This window comes from Heterodontus francisci, chromosome 30 (assembly GCF_036365525.1).
Source record: "Heterodontus francisci isolate sHetFra1 chromosome 30, sHetFra1.hap1, whole genome shotgun sequence".
Taxonomy (NCBI): domain Eukaryota; kingdom Metazoa; phylum Chordata; class Chondrichthyes; order Heterodontiformes; family Heterodontidae; genus Heterodontus; species Heterodontus francisci.
In genome coordinates this window covers 51,224,620-51,246,843 of record NC_090400.1, presented here as the reverse complement: position 1 = coordinate 51,246,843, position 22,224 = coordinate 51,224,620, and the positions used below count along the sequence as shown (strand labels likewise).

At 42.8% G+C, this 22,224-nt stretch overlaps 1 protein-coding gene across 2 annotated transcripts in view; it reads right to left on the bottom strand.

The window, feature by feature from the left end:
* akap1b (A kinase (PRKA) anchor protein 1b) overlaps positions 1–22,224 on the bottom strand; it is a 62,666-nt gene that overhangs the window by 663 nt on the left and 39,779 nt on the right. The window contains exons 2-10 of one of the 2 annotated variants that reach the window (XM_068010597.1): positions 18,378–20,234; positions 14,546–14,685; positions 13,510–13,636; positions 11,402–11,526; positions 9,362–9,537; positions 5,969–6,121; positions 4,002–4,069; positions 3,833–3,906; positions 1,664–1,726 (exon numbers count right to left, since the gene is read on the bottom strand). In XM_068010597.1, coding sequence (XP_067866698.1) covers positions 1,664–1,726; positions 3,833–3,906; positions 4,002–4,069; positions 5,969–6,121; positions 9,362–9,537; positions 11,402–11,526; positions 13,510–13,636; positions 14,546–14,685; positions 18,378–20,214 — 2,763 coding nt within the window. In that variant the 5' untranslated portion in view covers positions 20,215–20,234. The remainder of the gene's footprint in view (positions 1–1,663; positions 1,727–3,832; positions 3,907–4,001; positions 4,070–5,968; positions 6,122–9,361; positions 9,538–11,401; positions 11,527–13,509; positions 13,637–14,545; positions 14,686–18,377; positions 20,235–22,224) is intronic. The other variant, XM_068010598.1, reaches the window with a different exon arrangement.

Sequence of the window (22,224 nt, the reverse complement as noted above, 5' to 3'; positions counted from 1 at the left end):
TTTAAGAATTCAAACAGTTAAACCTTTATTACACAGACAGGTTTGAATTGGATAAATGAGTGCTTTATGCTGTCTGAGAGATCATGCATGATGACTGCATGAGGATTCTAAATGGGTAAGGCATTTACAACATGACGGCACAAATTGAGTGGATAATTCCTTCCTTGGATCACAAGCTTTGAAAGGTTTACCAACAGGATGATACATTTCAAAAATAACTTGAGAAATGCTTTGGGATGTCCCAAGGACATGAAAGGTACTACAGAAATGCAAGTTATTTTCCTACCAAATGGATAGTAGCTTCCTGACACCTGCCTCACCAGAAAATGGTAAGTGGGTTAACAGAAGCGATAAATCACCCTTCCAGGTATGCAATGAAAAGGCTGATGTAATTTTATTCATATTTCTAATTTGAGAAATATGCATCGAGTTTCCAGTCAGAAATAGAAAGTGAGGATTCAGAAACAAGCAGTTAAAAAAAAAAACTTGATACACAATTTGTAAAACAGATGTTAAAAGGGAAGCACATTTCAAGAAGTCACTTGTCTGGCAATAGTGGTGCAGATCTAGGATAATGTATATGGTTTTTGTGGCATGGTTACCCAAAAGAGTAAAGGAGTCCAAGTGTAAAAAGAATGAGCTGTGAGAAAGTAGAAAAAAAAAGGTCCCAAAAATCCTCATGGATGCAAAACATTGAACAAGCCCACAAAAAATGTTAATAATTAAAGAAAAGAATTTAAAACATCTGGAAAATCTTCAAGTAGTTAAGATCTACTTAGTGCTTCATCCCCTGGACTTTACAAAGTAGTTCATTCATTTGTTGAAATGCAACGTCATCGGTAGGCAAATTATTCAAAGAATGATAAATGTCGGGAATAGTCTGGCAGGTAAGGGAGTGGAGACGAGACATCAAGAGCAGTCAAATGTCATTGTACTACAGGAGAAGGACTTTGAATGGCCTTTTCTCAACTTTTCACACATTATGTACTGGAAGAGGGGTTGGCTTACTTGGGCCAAACTTAACCAACTGAATTAATTAAAGGGATTTTTAACATACCTCAATGGGAAGAAACGGGGTTGCAGAGAGGAAGAGGGGAGGGTACATAGATCAGGAAACATATGCAAGACATTCATGGTAAGGTTTTAAGGATCGCCAGACCATTTTTCAACATGCTGGACTTCATAGCATTAGAGATACCAATTTCAATCCAGTTTGTGGACTTAAACCTTAGTAACTCAAAACAAGTGCAAGAGTGAATCTTTCAGCTTTAGACAAACTACGTGTTGATTTGGCCTAGTGAATGGAAGGCTCAGAGCTGTTTGGTATTGAACTAGGCGAGGCCTGACCAATACTATAAATTTTGTTGCATAAAAGCATTGTCCTTAAGGCAGCCAAATCAGTCAAGTGAGGTTGAGAGGTTGGGGAAAAGAGAAAATGGGCAGCACTGCAGTTAGGCAAAGGGAACTGGTCAATCATACAACATCCAAGTCAAATCAAATTGGTTCAGACAATAAAGTGCACAGAAAAATCCAAGTCTACTATACAGACTGACTTGAGGACCCTCACTAAAAATGTTTTATAAAGTTGTTTCAACAGGTACAGTACAAGAGCAAATTGAAATGCCTTGCCTACTAAAAGTTAGATGCAAGGTTCCTAACTTACCTCATCACCAACTATACTCCACAGGTTTATTAGGGGCACACCACTGTTGTCATAACCAGTTATCTGAAATCACAGAAGCAAAGATCAATATAACAGTAATTAAGCTGCATCTTCACAAGACAGACTTTGTTCAAATCAAAAATAAATTTCTCCCATTACCTTCCCTGAAGGCAGATATTCATGCTGGGATACAGTTTCACAAATATCAAAGAAGTTATGGCACTCAAGACATTCAGCAATAGCAAGGTTAAATTAAAGACTTATTTTGGCAGAAGGAGGGGGCACATGAAAACACACCATATAAAATTTCAACACTTCCAACTTCTCCAGACAAGCAAGAGATTTGGCCAGTTCTGCAACCACTACCCCAGCAGCAACAGAGAACAGACTCTTAATGGTGCACAGTCCCATAATTTGGTCCATCTCATCCACAGTTGGCTTTTATATGTGGACATTGAAAGCAGAGGCCACTTGGGTGCAGCGGCATTACAACCAAGACTAACAATGCTGTCCCTTGCACACATGAAAGACAAAAGGATTGTTAAACTGAAACATGGGAACAGGAGTAGGGCATACAGGCTCTCCTTGTTGTACCAATTAGATCATGGCTGATCTGTACCTCAATCCCATTTACCAGCCTTGGTTCCATACCCATCAAAAATTTCAGTTTTTAGATTTTGAATTGACCTCCAGCCTTAGTTTTTTCGGTTGGGCCAGGGGGGTGGGAGAGGGGAGAAGTTGGGGAAGTGTTCCAGATTTCCACTACCTTTTTGTGTGAAGCACTTTCTGCGGTCACTCCTGAACAGCCTAGCTCTAACTTTAAAGGTCATGCCCCTTTTTCTAGACTCTCCCACCAGAGGAAATAATTTTACCCCATCTACCCTATCAAATGAAGTAGAAACCATCAACATGATTTTATCCCCTTACAGTCCAGAGAAACAAACAGAGGCCAATTACAGTGGTCCTAGTCACACTAGCTGAAACCAGTCAACTCAGCATGGGCCAGGCATGAGTTGGACATCACCTGCTCTGTATATTTGTAACACCAACTGAGCAGTCAGGGCAAGACGATGGAAGAGATACCTTGCAGGTGATGACTTACTTGGGGGAAAAAAAAAAAAGAAGTTATTTCTGGGCATGGCTCACTTAGATATGCAGTCTGATCACTGATGAATTCTCCAGTGTTCACCTTTATCCTTACTGTACCCAATGAGAAAGATTCCTGTTGAGAATTTTGAACTACATTTTTCCTCTTCAACTAAGCTTATAACCAAAGCAAAAGAACAGCCAAGGTTGGAGTGACTAGAGGGTAAAAAATTAGGCAAGATATCAGTTTTGCAGCTCCAGAATCCAGTACAGTGATGGAATGAACAGAGGTAAAAGGCCCTGAGTGAATATTGAACAATCGCAATAGTGTCTACTGGGCATGGGCTTGTAGCACAATCTGCCTACTTGGCAATTAGAATAGTCAGTCAATTGACAAAATCACTAAAGTTGGAGAAAGGCACATTTCTGCAGAGAGCCTAACTATCGAACCAGGATATCAGCGTGCCCAAAGCTGGAAACCATCCCAATCCACACTAGCTTCTCCAGAATGAAAAATAGCCAGTCAACCGGGGTCCAATGATATTCATCTGTACCAGCTGTGGAAGGGATTGTCACTCATTAGCCAGCCTCTTCAGCCATAACAGGTAATGTTTAACTCAGAAGTGATGACACCCTGGGCACAGTCCATCGTCTTCCAAGATAGGCAGATGCCTACTACAATCAGCTTCTCTGGACTAAAGTGTGGCTACCTGACCGGAACCAGACATGTGTCAGGTTGGCTCGGGTCTCTCTTCCAGGTTCAGCATTCGGGCTGGGGTCAGGCTGGGCGTGGACAGTGCTGCCCTGGTCTGGCAAGTAATCTTCAAATGAACATTCAGGGCGTCAAGGCAGGAAACGTGCAGTCCAGACTCCACGCTCTGCAGTAAAGCCTAGCTACCCGACCAAACTCGACTACGTGTCAGGCATTTGAAAACATTAAAAGGATTTGGGCCCTGGTCAGGTTGGCTGTTGTCGGGTTGGGTTTTAATTTTATACCCAAGCCCGGCTTTACTCTGGACAAGCACAAACATAGTATCACACGTCTAAAGAGTTTGTAACCACCATCTTCTGAGCACATCTTACCTGGGCGAGCAAAGCTGCACCACGTGTCATTTCATCCATTGTTGTGTTTGCTTCTTCTGAGAAGTGGTCCTCACCTGTAGAGAAGAGAGTCAGAGAACAGCTTTTAATTTGAAAGACTGAATTTAAAACTGACCAGAGTATAATTTGGAACACATGACAGACTACTTACCTGGGAGAGGCATTATATTGTCTAGCAGAACTTCAGTCCCTTGGAAAGGTAGTGATACAAAGTCAGACCTGTTGATTAAAACAAAAAAAGGTTGTTCAAACAAGTATCACAAATAGGAAGGACAATGAACACAACTTGCATTTCTCTAGCACCCTGAATGTATATTGAAAATTCTAAAAGGGAGGAGGAGTCGGCAAGCTTTACATCCACTGGCTGCATTGCATTTTCTGATGTACTGCTTACTGGTCTAGATGCACATCAATAGAAGACAATTCCTCCAATAACACCATTTCTTTTATGTTCTAAGATCTTGATAGGACAAGTGCCCACAGAATTCAGAACTCTCCTACCCTCACTACATCTCTTCCTTGCATTCACAGCCACTTCCTCAAACTTGGCAACTTCTGGCCTGGTTACTCCCACAGTCCGCAAGACGTCTGCAAACGCGACATGAAATCGTGTGACATTGATCACAAGTCGTGGGAGTCAGTTGCCAGCATTCGCCAGAGCTGGCGGGCATCCATAAAGACAGGGCTAAATTGTGGCGAGTCGAAGAGACTTAGTAATTGGCAGGAAAAAAGACAGAGGCGCAAGGGGAGAGCCAACTGTGCAACAGCCCCGACAAACAAATTTCTCTGCAGCACCTGTGGAAGAGTCTGTCACTCCAGAATTGGAGTTTATAGCCACTCCAGGCACTGCTTCACAAACCACTGACCACCTCCAGGCGCTTATCCATTGTCTCTCGAGATAAGGAGGCCCAAAAGAAAGAAAGACAAAAGAACTCCCACAGTCCACAAGATAAGGCCATCTCCAAGCACGTCCTTCTATCCATCAACACACATCCTCCTACCTCCCAACCCCATTGCTTTGTCGGCACCCTGAAAAAAAACTCATGACACTTGCAATTCACCTTCAAATTCGTAGTCGCTTGCTCTTCCATTCAAGACAGTAATTTTAAAGCCAATTTGCTCAACCACTCCCTTAACTCCACCTTTGACGCCCTTGCTCATGGGTGAGGTTTGAATGGCTTCAATCACCATTCTCATTTCCAAAGCACTGAAATGGTCTGATCAAAATCACAAGTGACATCCTTACAAATGTGGTGCATTACCACCTTGGCACCCCAACCCCCACCCCCAAACCTCTTCCCTCCACTGTCCAGCTCAGTGGGACCGCCCTTACTTTGTTCCAACTCTTGAACACCTGATTGTAGCCAAAGCATCTCCAGCAATGGCTTCGCTTTCCTGTGCAGTTAGCTCTGGAATCTCTTCCCTAAAATTTTTGGGATGTTTCTCCTACTGGCTTTCAGAGAAAACTGCTATTGTGAACTGGAAATGTTCTCCAATATGGAGACCGAATAGGGTCACCCCTTTCACTCTGGTGATATTAACACTTCAAAGCTCCCCGGGGCAGTTGCATTGCAAACAGCTGGTAGGGCTCAACATTTCAATCTGGCTGAATGAAGCACGACCAGCATCAGAGAAACTAAACTGCAGATGTGGCCCGTGCTGTGGTTTCTGGGTCAGGCTGTTCTGGAGCAGCATCCAGGCCAGCTTAAAGTGTCACCACCTACCATTTGCATTGAAGATCTTGTACGATACAAAAAGGAGATTCCTCCTCAACTATTACTAAGCAGGAAGAGAGATCTGAATGGACAGTGTCCACAATGGGCAAAAAAAGTAGTTTTTGCACTTCAGATTTACAGCATTTGGCTCAAATTACTTTTTATAAAGGCAAGTACTCCACAACCTACTTTTCCCTTGAAGCTAGTTAAGAGGAGCACCCCACACATCCAGAGGAGATTTCTCAACCGATTTAGAGCCATCACACCAGGATACTCCTACAGAGCTTAGGCAGCTAGTTCATACTCCTTTTCATTAGCTTGGAAATTGTAAGTTTTCTACAGTATTGGTTTACCTCAAGTTAGATAGCATGCTTAAACTGTTAGGTTGAGTACGTAAAATCACCTGATTTGCCTTAGTGCTTCAATTTTAACCCGCTCGTAGCCACCGTAATCAACGTATCGGATTTCAACTTCATTTGTCTCTTCAAAATAGGCAACAACTTGTGCTCGCCACCAGGCGCCATCGACTGCAGGAGCTGCACAGATTATTCCAACTGTAGGAGTGAAAAAACGCATGACAAATTCTTTTTTTTGCATCATCTTAGCACCAGTGATAGTTTAGTTAAAGGAGTGGTTGTGCTTCAGCGGCTTCAATGAGTCTGGCAGTTGAGTGATGGTGGTACTTTTAAAAAAATTCATTCATGGAATGTGGGCGTCGCTGGCTAGACCAGCATTTATTGCCCATCCCTAATTGCCCTAACTAAATGGCTTGCTAGGCCATTTCAAGAGGGCAGTTAAGAGTCAACCACATTGCTGTGGGTCTGGAGTCACATGTAGGCCAGACCAGGTAAGCACAGCAGATTTCCTTCCCTAAAGGACATTAGTGAACCAGATGGGTTTTTAACAAATCGACAACGGTTTCATGGCCATCATTAGACTAGCTTTTTAATTTCAGATTTATTAATTGAATTCAAATTCCACCTTCTGCCGTGGTGGGATTTGAACCCTTGCCCCCAGAGCAATACCCTGGGTCTCTGGGTTACTAGTCCAGTGACAATACCACTACGCTACCGCCTCCCCTGGAGGGACTAGCAGACTAGAAGGTTGCAAGTTTAATTCCCACAGCAGAAAGTTATAACACGGAATTCAATAAAATTGGTAATTTATGGGACAGAAAAAGTCAATATCCAACTATACCGAACTAGAGCATAAAGAGGCCAGTCAACCCAACTGGTCCATGCTGGTCTTTACACTATACACCAGGCTCTTTATACCCTAGTTTACCAAAGTCTGTCAGGGAAGAAAATCTCTAGCTGGTCTGGCCTATGTGCAATCAGTGCCAGAATAGGAGGCTGACTCAAGGCTATGTGAACTGGATGAAGACACTAAATACAGAAGCAAAATACTGTGGTTGTTGGAAATCCTCAGGTCAGGCAGCACCTGTGGAGAGAAACAGTTAACGTTTCAGTTCAATAACCTATCAGTCTCGTTCTGATGAAAGGTTACAGATCTGAAACGTTAACTCTTTCTCTCCACAGATGTTGCTTGGCCTGGAGGATTTCCCGCATTTCCTGTTTTTATTTTATTATGGAAGTAAACCAGATCAATATCTAGCAGGACTAGAATACAAGAGGATAGAAGTCATGCTTCAGCTATACAAAGCCCTGGTTACAGCACACCTTGAGTAATGACAGCAGTTCTGGGCACCACACCTTAGAAAGGATATATTGGCCTTGGAGGAAGTGCAATATAGATTAACCAGAACGATACCTGAACTCCAAAGATTAAAGTACTAGGATTGTATTCCCTGGAACTTGGGTTAGAGGCTATTTGATCCAAATTTACGATATTAAGAACTGACAGGGTAGACACAGAGAAGCTATTTCGGCTGGCTTGAGTGTCTAGAACTGGGGAATTGTCTAAAAATTAGAGCCAGACCTTTCAGAAGCGAAATTAGGAAAAACTTTTATACAAAAGGGTGGCAGAAGTTTGGAACTCTTTGACAAACCGCAACTGATACCAAGTTAAATTGTTAATTTTAAAGCAGATTGATAGATTGTTAACCAAAGGTATTAAGGGATATAGGGCAAAGGCAGGTTTGTGGAGTTAGGTCACAGATCAACCATAATCTCATTAAATGGCAGAGCACACAAGCAGGTAAATGGCTTCCTCCTAATCCCATGTCAAGAAGTGATGGACAGCAAGTCCTGCCTCATCAGCACTGCTCACATCCAAGAAGTGCATTAAAAATGGGTGAAGTTTATTTTTCTTCATCTTTTGAAAAATATAAAAACACAAAACAGATGGCTCATTGTGCGCTTAAGAAACCTATTACGCTCGATAAAGGATGCAGGATAATATACAGGATCAGATTGAGTCTGGCAGTCAAACACGGCACTCAAAGGCTAAATGAACATAATCCATTCTAAATAGGCAATGCTCGACTACAGAAGGAGCCAGGCCAAGAGATGGATATAAAAAAAATCAGAGCTGCAAAAATGAATCATGGGGTAGAGTATAAAGCAAGTGGTGGAGGGGGGGGGGGGGGGGGGGGGCGGCAAAGAAGCCAAATTAAGTCAACTGATAAAGTAAATTTTTGCAAGTTATACATGCTTGCCCGAGGAGTGCAGCGAAGGTTCACAAGACTGGTTCTTGGAATGAGGAGATTGCGCTGAGGACAGATGGAGTAGATTAGACCGATATTCGCAGAGTTCAGAAAAATTAGGATCTTATTGAAACAAAATTAAGGGGCTTGACAGGGTAGATGCTGAGAAAACATTTACCTGGCTGGAGTCTAGAATTATGCGTCAGCTACTTGTAATGAGGGCTGTGAATCTTTGGAATTCTCAAAGCTGTTGATGTTCAGTTGCTGAGTATATTTGGAAACAGATGGATAATTTTTGGGTATTGAGGAATATGGGGATAGTGAAAGGAGGGAGGAGTTGAGGTAGATTAGCCATGACCTTGTTGAATGGCAGAGTGGCCCTTCGAGCCTACATGGTCTACTCCAGCTTCTTTTTATGTTCTAAGTTCTATTGGTGAACAATTGACAAATCAAAACGACAGAAATAGATTCTCTGATCAAAATCAAAGTTCGAGTTACTCTCAACTAAACATGGAATCAGAGATTCTGCTGCAGTGTGTAGAAGCTGCACATGGTGAGGTACTAAGTTATGCAAAGCCAGAAGTTCCCAGGGTCAAATGGTCAGATGCACTAACAGATGGTGCACCATAATTCACCTCAGCATCACATTTTACATGCAAGGAAACAATTCATGCTACAGGCACCATGTTTGCTACAATATGCATTTATGTACTTGGGAATATGCCTTGTGTTAAAGGCAACTCAGTCATTTCAGAGTTCGGGGCGACCCTCCCTGCTCTTTTGCGATTTGCCCCAGGCAAGGGCCCTGTGCTTGGAGTTACAAACCATGGTAGAACCAGTGAATTTCCAGTGGTGATAGTGGACGACCTAGTACCGTGAGGGACAATGGCTGTTAACAGGCAGAGGATCCTTCAGGAAGGCAGCTTATGTTTCCTTTAAAGCACATAAGGAAGGCAATGGGAAACCACCTTAGGTGCTTTTTCCTCTAGTCATGCTGCTCATTTCTCATGGAGGTTAAAAAATGGGAGGCTATGAGCAACCAAAGAGGAAGACACAGGTTTGAGAAGCGTGGAGAAATGAGCAGAGGACCTGCCCTTGGCCAGGTCACCACTATTGAAGGCAACCATCTCAACCCCCATTCCACTCCAAATGCAGATCAATTCATTAGTCAACGACTAGAAACACTTAACTTCTAATGGAGGCGTTAACGTTGGGATTCCTGGCTGAGAGTAAAGGAGGAACATTTGTTGATCCATGTTGCGTAGTACATGACATGTAGGATGTGTATGCTGCTGTACGAACAGGTGCCCAGCAGTGACTATATTCACCACCAGCACTTCAACAGTCACACCATCCGGAAGCATGAGCTGTGGATGACAGTTAATTTGAATTAGATGCTAATGGGAAGAAAATATTCCATGTCAATTCAAGTACATTTACACATCTTTAAACAAATTTTAACTCCAGGCTAGGCATAAAAGGTTTTCTGCAACTTAAATTGTGTTTTTCTTCAAGTGTCCAATAATTCACTTGACAACTGACTTTTCAAAAAGCTGCGTCACAGAAAGCAACTTTTGACAGTGTACATTTGAGACAGTCTCCCACTAAGCAGCTCTTAAGCCGCCCGCCACTGAATGATGTCGTGCTGCAGAAATCAACAAAACAAGCATTCTAAAATTAGCTGAATTCGAGCATTTCAAAACCCAGCCACTTGTTTGACAAGCTTTCCATCAAGTATATTTTCCCATTCCTTTGATTATTCCCAAAATTTACTTCCTCTCACTTGCGTTGCAATTGCATCTGGTCACCTGGTCTGAAAGCCCTTGGTGAGCTCCTGTGATGGCTATTGCAGCATCAGTTCACTCCACAGAACCACCTTAGTGTTTGATTTATACAAACTCGTACCACTTTAGGAGGCAACAGTGCAAGTTCTGCTGCTATGCCACTGAATAAACCAAAATCAACTGCACCACCAGCAGCTTCAGTTTCCTTCTCAACCCTCGCCATCCTTGCTCAGAAGGCAAAGTTGCAAATTTATGGTGCATTGTGTTGTAAGCCCACACCAGAGAGTCAACAGCAGCTGGCTCTGAATTTTACTAACCCACGTGATTCTGAAATCTTAAATCTTCATTTGGCAGCCTGTCTACTTTTGAGTTGGCAAATTCAGATAATGCTTCCTATGTCCAAGCGATTAGCTATATATGGATACAAAAAGCAGCGTCCAGGGTTGAACAAAACCACCACCTTCACCAATCTGCACAACAGACACTATAAACCTTTGTCTCCCCAGAGCCAACTTTCTATCCATGCTACTATATTCCTCCAGTTACCACACTTGGATTTTTGAACAAACCTTGCAATATTTTACCAAATGGCTTATGATTTACCACACAAAAATATAAGTGTCTTGTACATATGATTCACTTAAAAGCGCAAACATAACTTCAACAAATCCCTGCTGGCTATGCTCAAAACATCACACGCATTTCTAAGTGCTAATTTGATCTTTAATCAGGTTGGGGTTCATTTCTCTGGAAAAGAGAGGATTGAGGGGTGGCCCACTAGAGGACTTCAAGATTTGAAAGGGTTTGGGAAGCTAAACAGATGGATATTTCCACTAGCGAATGAGACCAGGACTAGGGGTCATAAATACAAGACACCTAATAAATCCAATCGGTAATGCAGCAGAAACGTTATCCAGAGAGTGCTTATAATTTGGAACACTACCACAGGGGAATAGTTGAAGCAAATAGCAAAGATTCATGTAAAGCAAAACTAGATAAGCACATGAGGGAGAATAGGATACGATGGAGTTAGGAGGGGTGGGAGAAGGCTCGTGTGAAATATAATCAGCATAGACTTACGGACCAAATGGCCTGTTTGTGTTGCAATTACTTTGCACTATGCACTGAGCTAGCCTACAACAGACTAGCTGGTCTATAGTCACACTGTTTATGTTTCTTCTTGAGCATCAGTGTTCCATCCAGTCTCCTGGCACAATTTGAATGTTTGAGGATCAAAAACTTTCAGAGGCTCTGCTATCTCATCTGACACCAAAAGCCAACTAAAACGACAGGAATAAGGGTTTTTAAGTGCTATCTAGCCCATCAACAGGGATCAAAACTATCCAAAGGGCAGGAGAATGCAGCACAAATTGTCACAACAAAACATAACAGAAACTGAGCTTTAATACAACTACAGCAAAATAGCTGTTCCAGTGTGAATGCTTACCCATGAAGTTATGGGTAATGAAGGAAGTGTCAGAGGAGGAGGAGGAACATATAGATTCCTGAGATCCAGCTCCTTAAATTTCTTTCCGATCAGGTTAAGTGCTTTGTCTACGTGCTGTTGATTACCTGTTTGAGAGAGAGAAACAAACAAACCCAGCTGAATTTAAACCCTTACATTAATAAAGTGAATCATGCCCTCAGGATGTCTGAAAATGTTTTATAACCAATTACATTTAGAAGTTTAGACACACAAACAAAAGTGGCAGCCAATCTACACATGGCAAAAAAACCTCAAACAAAATAACCAAAGAGCTGGGTTTGGGACCAGGGCTAGAATACTGGCTAGGACACTGAACAACTCCCCACCTCTACTCTTAACAGTTCCATGGGATCTTCCACATCCAGCTAAGCAGACAAATTGGGCCTCAGCTTAAAGTCTCATCTGAAGGATGGCATCACCGACAATGCAGAACTTGTGTTGAGCATTGAAGCAGTTTAGATTGTGCGCTCAATTTTGCAGTGGGAAGTTTGGGGATTGAAAACCCAACCAGCCAAGTCAAGCTGATATTTCAGCAAAGTTTACCTCTTGATTAAATAACCAAGTCCACTCCTTAGTTGAGAGGTAGCAGTGTAGGGAGCCAGAAAATCCTGCCAACTCCCGTTGAGGATTTTGATCCACAAACCTTTAGTTGTGGCATATAATTGAGAATGAGGCCTCTAGATCAGCTGGCCCCAAAATTTCCAGTCACTATTATACTGATGTCTGCCAAGCATGACAAATGTTGGGCCTTGGGATGTCAGTCAGCAGCCTTGCACTTCCTTGAATTTAAATCTAGGGCTCACTATTCTGCCAGCAGTAAGCCAGCATGCACTTCTGATCAGTTAAGTGTCTATTAATGGGCAATATTGTGAACTACTGCAAATTACTATGAAGTTGCTTAAGCATAGAATTCAATTGACAAGCCAAAGAGAGGTGGATTGTCATCCAGTTACTCATTCAAAACGCATGGTTTATAACATCTCTATTTGTATTTAATCATCAATCTGGCTCCTGCATTGCTCAATAAAATAATACAATTGTGGGATAATTATTCAGGACTTATAAAATTAGAGTATAAAAATCAAAGTTTAGTTAGACGTCAGGAAGTATCTCTTTTCAGAACCTTGAGATTGGCGAAATATGTTAAATATGGGTTTGTTGCAGTTCTTCAAAAAAAAACGCTGGACAAGTTGAGAAACAAGTTCCAGAGGAGAGACGTAGATGGCGGTCAAGTGATATTGATGAGCTATGTGATCTCCTGGATCAAGCTTGATTGCTTGAAAATTTGTTGGTAATATTTGTTCCTAGACTGGCCCCCCAAGGTTCTCCCAGTCCCAGGAGACTGGGATGACCAGGGGTGGGGGTTCATGCTGCACATGGGCTGCATCATGTCTCAGACAGGCTCGATGGACTGGACAGTTTTCTCATCATTACATCATTCATTTGTGATCTCTCAACTTGCTTAACCTTTGCTCACTTTGGAAGAAGCCCTAGTGACAGAATACGGCTTTGAAGAAACTTGTTCATCCCATAATTCACAGGCCACTTTCCAGATTCACATCTGATGTCAAACAAAATAAAGATCTTCCTTTTTATTTAGTGCCTGGCATGATCTCAGGACGTCCCAAAGCACTTTACAGCCAACTAAACACTTGAAGTGTAGTCACTGTTGTAATGTAGGAAACACAGCAAGATCCCACAAACAGCGAGATTAAAAAAACAGATAATCTGTTTTAGGTGCTGGTTCAGGGATAGGTGTTGGCCACAACATTGGCAAACACTCTCCCATACTTTTGCTAATAATGCCATGGGATCTTTTATGTGCACCTGAGGGCAGACTTCTAATATCTCATCTGGAACAGTGCAGTACTCCCTCAGCACTGCACTGAAAAGTCAGAATATGGACTCAAGTTTCTAGAGTGGGGCTTGAACCCAAAATCTAAATCAAAAAAAGCAAGAATGCTGCTCACTGATTCATGGCTGACACCTTGGAGGCAAATCAGTTTTTCAATCTGCTGTACAAGATTGAGAGATAAAGCCTGTAGGCATTAAACTTGCACCTGACCTACCTTCTATATGACAGATCTGGAAATCTTGTGTGTAAGGTAGTGTGGATATGTAAATCTTGGCACCAGAAGTCTGTTTCAAGAAGCTCACATATCTTCCTTGTTTGCCAATTAACCGTCCCACTAGATGCTGTGAACAAAAAGCAGTAAGGACATGAATTAGAAATTACAGAAGCATTTTGCCCATGTGCAGTAGCAAAAAAACTCATGCTTAAAAGCTATGCAGTTTGTATTGAATCACTTGTGATGCAACACAAGCCAATTCCGATCTCAATCACTGCACACATGCCTTCAATGTTGAGCCACTGAAGTTGTGCTAAATGAGGGGGATTGTGCCCAATCTCCGTCAGGGCTTGCATTTAATTGTAGCGCAAACCTGCCTTGAGAAAAAAATTGCACAGGTCTGCATAGGGCCCACTTTTTAAAAAGTTGGATCGTTTAGTTACAAACCAGGTACACAACAGCTACACAAAAAAAAGAGTGGCATTTGCATTCAAACAAACTTTGTCCCCACTTTCTCTCCCCAAATACAAATGTTACCTATGATGAGCTGAAGCCACCTATTTGAAGCTCGAGTCCTTTCCCTCATTCAGGCCCATTAAAACTCGCCTATCACCAAAAGCACCTTCCTATAATCAGGATCAGTTTAGCAATTGCATTTGGAAGGCTACTTGTAATAGCAACTACTTACCACAAGGTGACCTCAGTGTATTTTCTATGCACTACGATGGTTCTGCTTTGGTCAAATTCTTGAAGTCATGGACTAACTAGATTTAACAAAGACTAAACCAACTAACAAGGATAAATTTAGTTAAGGGTTTGCTTCATAAAATTACCGAGGTGGACCAAGTGCCAACATGTGCAATTTTCTGCCATATTGTGATGTTTTCAAGAAAAGGAAACAGCCCCGATTTCTCCCACTGTGCCCTGGGCAAACTTCAAACCAGTTTAGATTGTTCTGCAAAACAGAATTTCAAAACTAGAACAGCCTCTGTTTGCAAGAAGCTCCCGCACTAAACATTTCTGCTTGTAGTTTTACCTTTGGCACCTGTATCTCCCAGATGGTAAGTTCAGTTTTGTCTTGTGTTGTGTTCAAAGCAGCCCCATCCTTGTTCTGACCCTCTGCTCCACCTGCAGTACAACCACTATCATTCGAATCCATACTATTTACATCAGAACCTGGCCGTTTCAAAAAACAAATAAGCAACACAGATAGAGCATAATCAGCAATCGAGTACATATTTTCAATAGTTTTGAAACAGTTTTACAATATTTTTAAAACATTACAACAATGTATAGCAAAGTGAAGTACAGTAAAAGCTTTGAAATTAGTCACGTGCTGCACTCGAGGGGTGCTGGAGATTTGGAAATTCTGCTCAAAAGTTGTACCCAAGTAGTTTTAATTTTGAACACAATGATTACATAAGAGTACAAGATCTACAATACAGAAATTGAGGTATAGTAAACTTAAATGTATAAATTACACTAAAGCACAATTTGTCACTGCAGCATGGGCAGACAAGATAACATGCACTACACAAAACCAAAATTCACAGTATTTATGTACTTAGGGGAGATTTTGAAATTCTGGATTATACAGTTTGCTGGTTGGAGAAGTGTTGGATAACAAAGCTTTTACTGTATCTGACAGCTGCCCTGTTGGCGAACACACTGCCCAGTATAGGCAATTGATCAAGACAGTGACAGTAAGGGGATTAGCTGGCCTCAATAACTAAGAAGGTAAAGGAGCCAGGGTTCAGCTCCTGATCACTACCTGATGTTGCCTGTTAGAAGATGGTGAATGTTGACTTTGGCACTCCAGGCTCTCACACTTGGATAAGGAATGAGGGCAGCCTGCACTCTGATCTGCATTGTCAGTCAGATTCTCTTCCACCCTGAAGATCACAGCTGTAAGTACTAACTACAAATCAAACTTTATATTAAATTGCAGGTATCTGGTATAGCAGAATGAAGCACCGCTGTGCTATAAACTGGCAGATCAAAACCTTCCACTTGACAGAATCTTAAACTCAGCTGTGCTATTGTTGGATGACCCTGAACAGGTAAATCATCTTACTAGAGGGAACATTTATAGAAAAGTCACACTCCTAGGCCCCTCTCCTCTGCCCACATGCTGTCCTTGTCATGATCAGCAGAAATGCAGTTCCAGGGCATCAGGGAGAGTTAAAGTCAACCTCAGTCTTCAAGTATGGATGTTAGCTTTTCCACAATTGCAAGTCAGATCCTAAGTATTACCTAGTTAGTGATGGTCATTCCAGATACTAAGCTAAGGTAGGTAGACAGAGTTAAAGATCACCTATAACCTAACTGAAGGGCTGGAATGGTCCAAGGTATCCTCTAGTATGCAATGGGGGAAGTCTGGACAGTGCGACTCCATGCTTGCTAAGGACAATATAAATCCAGCAAGCCTCCATTTAAGATAGAGATTCACTTTTTTTCTTCAAAAGACAGCAAGACCAAGTGATCAAGTGAGATATCGGACAGCACAACAAAACTGAGCCATCACATTATCCTGCAACAGTTCTCCTGAAGTCAATTATGCTGAATGTACTGGAAAACACTAGAATTAAACCAGGGTTAGATGCTATAAAGCACCGCCAGTACTTAGCTGAATGCATTAAGTGGTGTACGCCAAGTACTTCAGCCTGAGGTACGATTCCATCTCAAATGGTGGCGAGATGTGTAATCTGGAAACAGAACAATCGGGAGGAAAGGGGAATTTTAAAGTCAAATTCTGTCCTTGCCATCTGTTCAAAGCAGAGGTCACAGGAAAATAATCAGAATCAAAAAGCCTGAATGATTGGAGTCAGGGGCGGAGGCACCATGTCCTAACACCTAGTGAATTGCAGCACTCATTATTGCCCTAACCAGAGCAGTGATTAAATCCTAGAAATTCCTGGGCTGCATGTCTCTGCTCCACAAGAGATGTCAATGAATGTGTGGTGTGGTATTAGTGTTATACAGTAACAGGGCTTTACAAGGACATGAAATGTTTAAAGATATTCAACTGATATTTGGTCTGAAGACCCATAAGTGCATGTATAGCGAAGGACACCACTTGCGTAGGTTTGTGAATTGACAAAAGTACCAAATAGTAAATGCAAGATTAGATCTTCACTGGCCCATCAAGTATCCAGTGCCGTCAGCAGTTTCTTCATATTACGGAGTGAACTGAATTGGCTGAAGCCTGGCTTGTGATAGTGGGGATCCAAAATGGATCAGCCACTTGGAACTTCTGAAGATGGTCACAAACACTTTAGTCTTCTCCACTGCACGCATGCTGGGGGCTCTGCCATCATGTCGATGGGAATGTTCACGGGACCTCCTCATCCCATTAGTTGTTTAATTATCCATCAGCATTCATGACTGGATACGGCAGGACTGCAGAGCTTTGATCAGATTTGCTGACTGTGGGATCACTTAGCTGCTGGTAACAAGCTGCTCTGCTCAACATGCTTTCAGTTTTGTGGTGCAGCTTCACCAGGTAGGCATTTTTAAGTACGGCTGGTGCTGCTTCCCTACACTCTTTACCAAACCAGGGTTGGTCCCCTGACTTGATGGCAAATGGCAGAGCAAGAGATATGCCTGGTCATGAGGTTACAAACTGTGGAGGAAAACAATTCTGCTGATGGCCCACAGGACCTCAGATGCCCAGTTGAGCTACTAGATCAGTTCTGAATCTATTCCATTTAGCAGCTGTGATGCCACACAACACAATGGAATGTATCCCTAGTGTGGAGGAAAAGTCCTGTCTTCACAAGTACTGTGCAGTGGTCACTCCTACCAATGCTGAGGTAAAGTAGGCTTTCCTTCTGTTGGTTCTCACCACCTGCTACAGGCCCAGTCTGGGAGTTATGTCCTTCAGGACAGCTCCAGCTTGGTCAGTAGCAGTGCTACCGAGCTACTTGGTGATGGACGTTGAAGTCCCCCACTTAAGAGTGCATTCTGTATCCTTGCTGCCCTCAGTACTTCTTCCACATGGAGTACGAGTAGTTGGTAACAAGGAGGATTCCTTACCCATGTTTGACCTGATGCCTTGAGACTTCATGGGATCCCAATTCAAAGTTGAGGACTCCCGGAAACACTCCCTCTCAACTGTATACCACTGCTGCCACCTCTGGTAGGTCTGGTGGTACAGAACACACCCAGGGATGGCAATAGGGGTATCTGGGATAGGGCTGAAAGGTATGATTTGGTGAGGATGACAATGACAGGCTGTTGCTCGACAGCTGTCCCAATCTTGACACAAGTCCCTAGATGTTGGCATTTTGACAAGTGGTAGTACAGCATGGGAGTTCAATGCACCATGAATGGCAAGTACATCAATTCCCAGGAAGATCACTCATCTTTACACCAAAATTGGGAAAACAGTGGCTGAGGAAGGAGTGAGGATGGGGGAAGGCAGTATTAACTGGAAGCCATATTTTCCCAAATTTAGGGGAAACAGCAGTTTACTTAACATGTAACACTATTGGTTCACGAGCAGCACTAGATGCCACATAGCAGGTTGCTTGCCTGTCTGCCTATATACTAATTCAAGGTAAAAGCGGCTTTGGAAACACTCCTCGGCATTCGTGCTTTATTCTGTAGGTGGAGGAGTGAGAATTGGCATGACAATTTCGGGGCCAAATGTAAAAGTTAAGTGTCCATTCTTACTGGAAGTAAATTGGTTTGAAGTGGTTGCGGCATTGCCTCTATCTTTGTACTCTTTGCAATGGAGACATTCCCAAGATGGCTAGTGTGTAGCTAACATTCCCAACGCTGCCCCCGCACCCCACTTGGCTCAGTTTGCAAGTCACTTCGCACAACCCTCGAGTCATGTTTCGGTATCGTACACTTTGCCATCTTACCTCCAGAATGATCAAACTCCATTTCTAGCAGCAAGTGGCCATACCCCTCAGCACCTTCTTCGGCATACATCAAAGTCCCCTGTTGGCCTAGAGGTTTGTGTCCGTGTTTCGGATCCTGCTCAAGGGAGCTTCTTTCAGCCATAGAGTTATGTAGTGCATCCGTTTTCTGATTTTCTAGTGTACATGCTACCATGCTATTCAACAAGTCCACTCCACCTGCCCCATCTTCTGAGTGGCAAACACTGCAACTGGAATCCTCTGCGTTCAATTCCTCTGAAGACTTATTGGTAGTAGGTTGCAGCTCCTCTGAGAGAGTCTGACTCTTGCCCCTATGTGCAGCTTGAATACAATCCCCGGGAACACTGCCTTGTGTACCAGATTCCTTCAGTGACATTTTAGGCTCCACAATCTTTTCCTTGCAGGTCATTTCAGAATAAACTTCAATCACCATGCAATTGTTCAATGAATCTTCATGGTTTACTAAGTTGGATAAATCCACACTGCTTTCTGGTAGATCTTCCCCACCAGCCCCATCTTCCGAATGGCAACCAGAGTCTTCTGCTGGCAGGTAAGGTTCTTCCAAAGACTTCCTGCATACAATAGAAGCAGGAAGCTCTGCAGTAAAACTGTGCTCTTCACCCTCATAATCATATTCATTTAAATCTCCAACAAGCCTCTCCTTCGGCAGTACAGTCTTCTGGGCAATTACTGCCTCAGACTTAGAGTGCCTCTTTTCACTAAGCTGCCTCACCTCATCACCTACTTGCTCACCACCATGACCATCTTCAACTTTCAGCAATACCTGTATATCAGAATTTACTAATTTGCTTCCCATCATCCCAGCTTCACACACTCCCTCAGCACAAGGATCAGGTTGTGAAGAGAAGAGTTCCTGTTTAGCTGCTGTTATGACCTTGGAGATCAAACCGGCAGCTGCCTCCTGAATCTCATCTAGATTGACTCCTTTTTCAACTGAATCTGCGGGCAAGCCATTTTTGGTGAAGGAAGCTTCTTTAGAAGATTGGCTTCCCCCCTCAGACTCTTGGCAAAGACCAGTCTGAATCAAAAATGGGCTGATGCTTAAATTGTTAAGCGTGGTCTTGAAGCATGGGGGCTCTGTCATATTGCCAGCATTTTCACCCTCTGGTTCAGGTCTTTCCATTGTATGATGATCAGACACTGGCAGCTTGCATTCTGTAGAAGTGACTGAACCGAGGCTTGGTAAAATTTTGTCCTTCTCTCCTTCTGCTTCCAAGTTAATGGAGCAATTTGGAACATGGAAAGGAGATTTGACTGCACTGCAGATGGAAGGCTGCCGGCTCTCCAAGTTGTCAATGCTGATTTTGTCCATCATTTGGTGTAGATAACTTTCCTTCTCAACCTTGGGTGATGTCTGGAGGGGTCCTTGTACATTGGACATGAACAGAGCTTCTTGGGGTCTGAGCGAAGAGTCAAGAAGCATCTTTTGAGCATCCTTCATGTCGGGGTCAAGGCAATCCGTCAATAGGTATGAACCGCTTCCAGGTGCGTCAGACTGCTCTAATGTTTCAACCTGTAGAGCTGGCACTAATTCTGCTGGCTTGATTATGTCTTCATCCTGGTCTTGCTCTCGGACATTTGCTAATTCAGCCACTGTACTAACATTCTGATGATCCTCCACAGCCGCATAATACTCTCCTCCAGCCTTAGTAACAGATTCTGGCACAGCTGTGGCCTTTTCTTTGTCATGATTGCTTTCTCTGCCTTTCTTCTTTCGGGTGATGTACCACCACCAGCCGATGAGCGCCAGTACCCCAGGGAGAGTATATGGAAAGATGGTACGGAATCTCAGAGCCATCGTGGGATCTAGTCACTCATCTGAAAAATTAACATTTGTAAACAGTCAATATATGTAATACTTCACCAGCATCCCTCATTGCAATATAGTTGATCCCAATTATGTACACAAAAAAGAAAATCCAGCATTGGACAAGTATTACAATTAAAACTCAATTGAACCCACAAAAGGAGGTAAAAAAATGGAGCTACCACATTAGGCTACTTGCCTCTTAGGGCTTCCACCCATGCAGCCTACTGGAAGGAGGGCATGGGGAAGAGATTAAATTGCGACCATTTGCTAATTACCTGGTGCCAGGCTCAAAAATAGCTCCCACTGCACTGAAAAAACCACTGCTAAAAGGGAATATGCAAATAAAATACATCAAGATGGACAAATTTTACTTAATCTTTCCCACCAAGCCTGCTTCAACAGTACTTGGTCGAAACACCAAGGATGGGTAACTTCAGGAGTTGCCTAATAAAGTAATTTGCTACTGAACAATACAGGGTACAAGGATTTCCTGCCAACTGGCTCTCTGCCCTTTGAGCAGAGCTGACAGAAGTGTTATGAGATTACTGAACACTACTATGCATTTCTGCAGTGCCTCCAACATTTCATAAGTGAGCATAAAGTCCTGTGACAATTTTCTAGGATAAATGCTCTCTAAACTAAGTTTTGCACCATCCAAAAAGTTTCAATTCCTCAAGTCATTTTTGATGTGTGCTTTCACACACATGCAAGGGAAGGAACAGGAGGCTGGAGAGGTGTCCAAGGTCCCCTCGTCTTACAATTGGAATACCATCAGTAATCCACAGGGAACACCTAAAACCTGGCTCGGGTATAAAATTAAAACCCGACCTGGGCCTGACCCAGAGTCCTTCAATTTTTCACGCCCAACCCAACACTAATTGTTCATCCGTTCCAGCAGCAGGCTATTCCTGCAGATGGAGTTGTGGGGAATCATGGCTAAGCCTGATCCCGTGACTTTCTGGAAGCAGCACTGTCCAGCCCAACCCCAAATGCTGGATTCAGAATATAGACCCGACCCACGTATTCCGGTCTCGTTGGGTTCGGATCAGGTAGCCAGGCTTTACACCTACCTGCAGAAAGTAGCAGCTGATCTTCCTTGCCTTTACTCACAGGTATTCTGATATTTAGTCTAACCTACCCCTTACAGGCAACCTCCATTGTGCAAATAGCAATCTAGACATTGCTACAGTCAGAGGGCAGTGGCAACAGCATGTAAATTTCTGGCTCCACTTCAATAACTACCTTCAGGAGGTTTTTCCATCTATAAACAGACATTAAATGTAACCCATACAAATACCCCATGTTAAATTCAAAGAACTAAAAAAATTAAGTCACTTGGATAGGATCCAAGAATTGGAGTTCAAAAACCTGTGCTTTAATAGATTTTGTGCTCAGATCTGCATTTCCAGATACAAGCACTAACTATCGTCTCTCCTTGAAAGTGAGATAATCCCACATTAACGTTTACAAAGTAAAACCAAAATAGTTCCAGTTCTTACACAAAAAGGGAATAAACCCAAGTAAAAAATTTAAAATAAGACTAATCAAGATCCAATAAGGAGGGGAAAAAATGGATTAATATTTGCTAGAATGGTATGTCACACACCTTCACTGGGGGCAGTTGTCAGGAGGACATGCAGTGAGTCATCGAAACAAGGTCCTCCAGTGAACATAATGAACGGTCAGAGCAGGCAGGCTCCTTTCTCAGTCAAGTCAGGGGAAAAAACCACAAGAAAATAATAGGAGGCCGCCATTCGGCCCCTTAAGCCTGCTTCACCTTTCAATAAGATCATGGCTGATCTGATTGTGGTCTGAATTCCACTTTCCTGCTGGCCCCCCATAACATTCGACTCCCTCATAGATCAAACATTGGTCTAACTCAGCCTTGAATATATTTAATGACCCAGCCTCCACTGCTCTTTGGAATTCTCTTTCCACAGAGATTAACAAGGCTCTGAGAAGAAATTCCTCCTCATGTCCATCTTAAATGGGAAACCC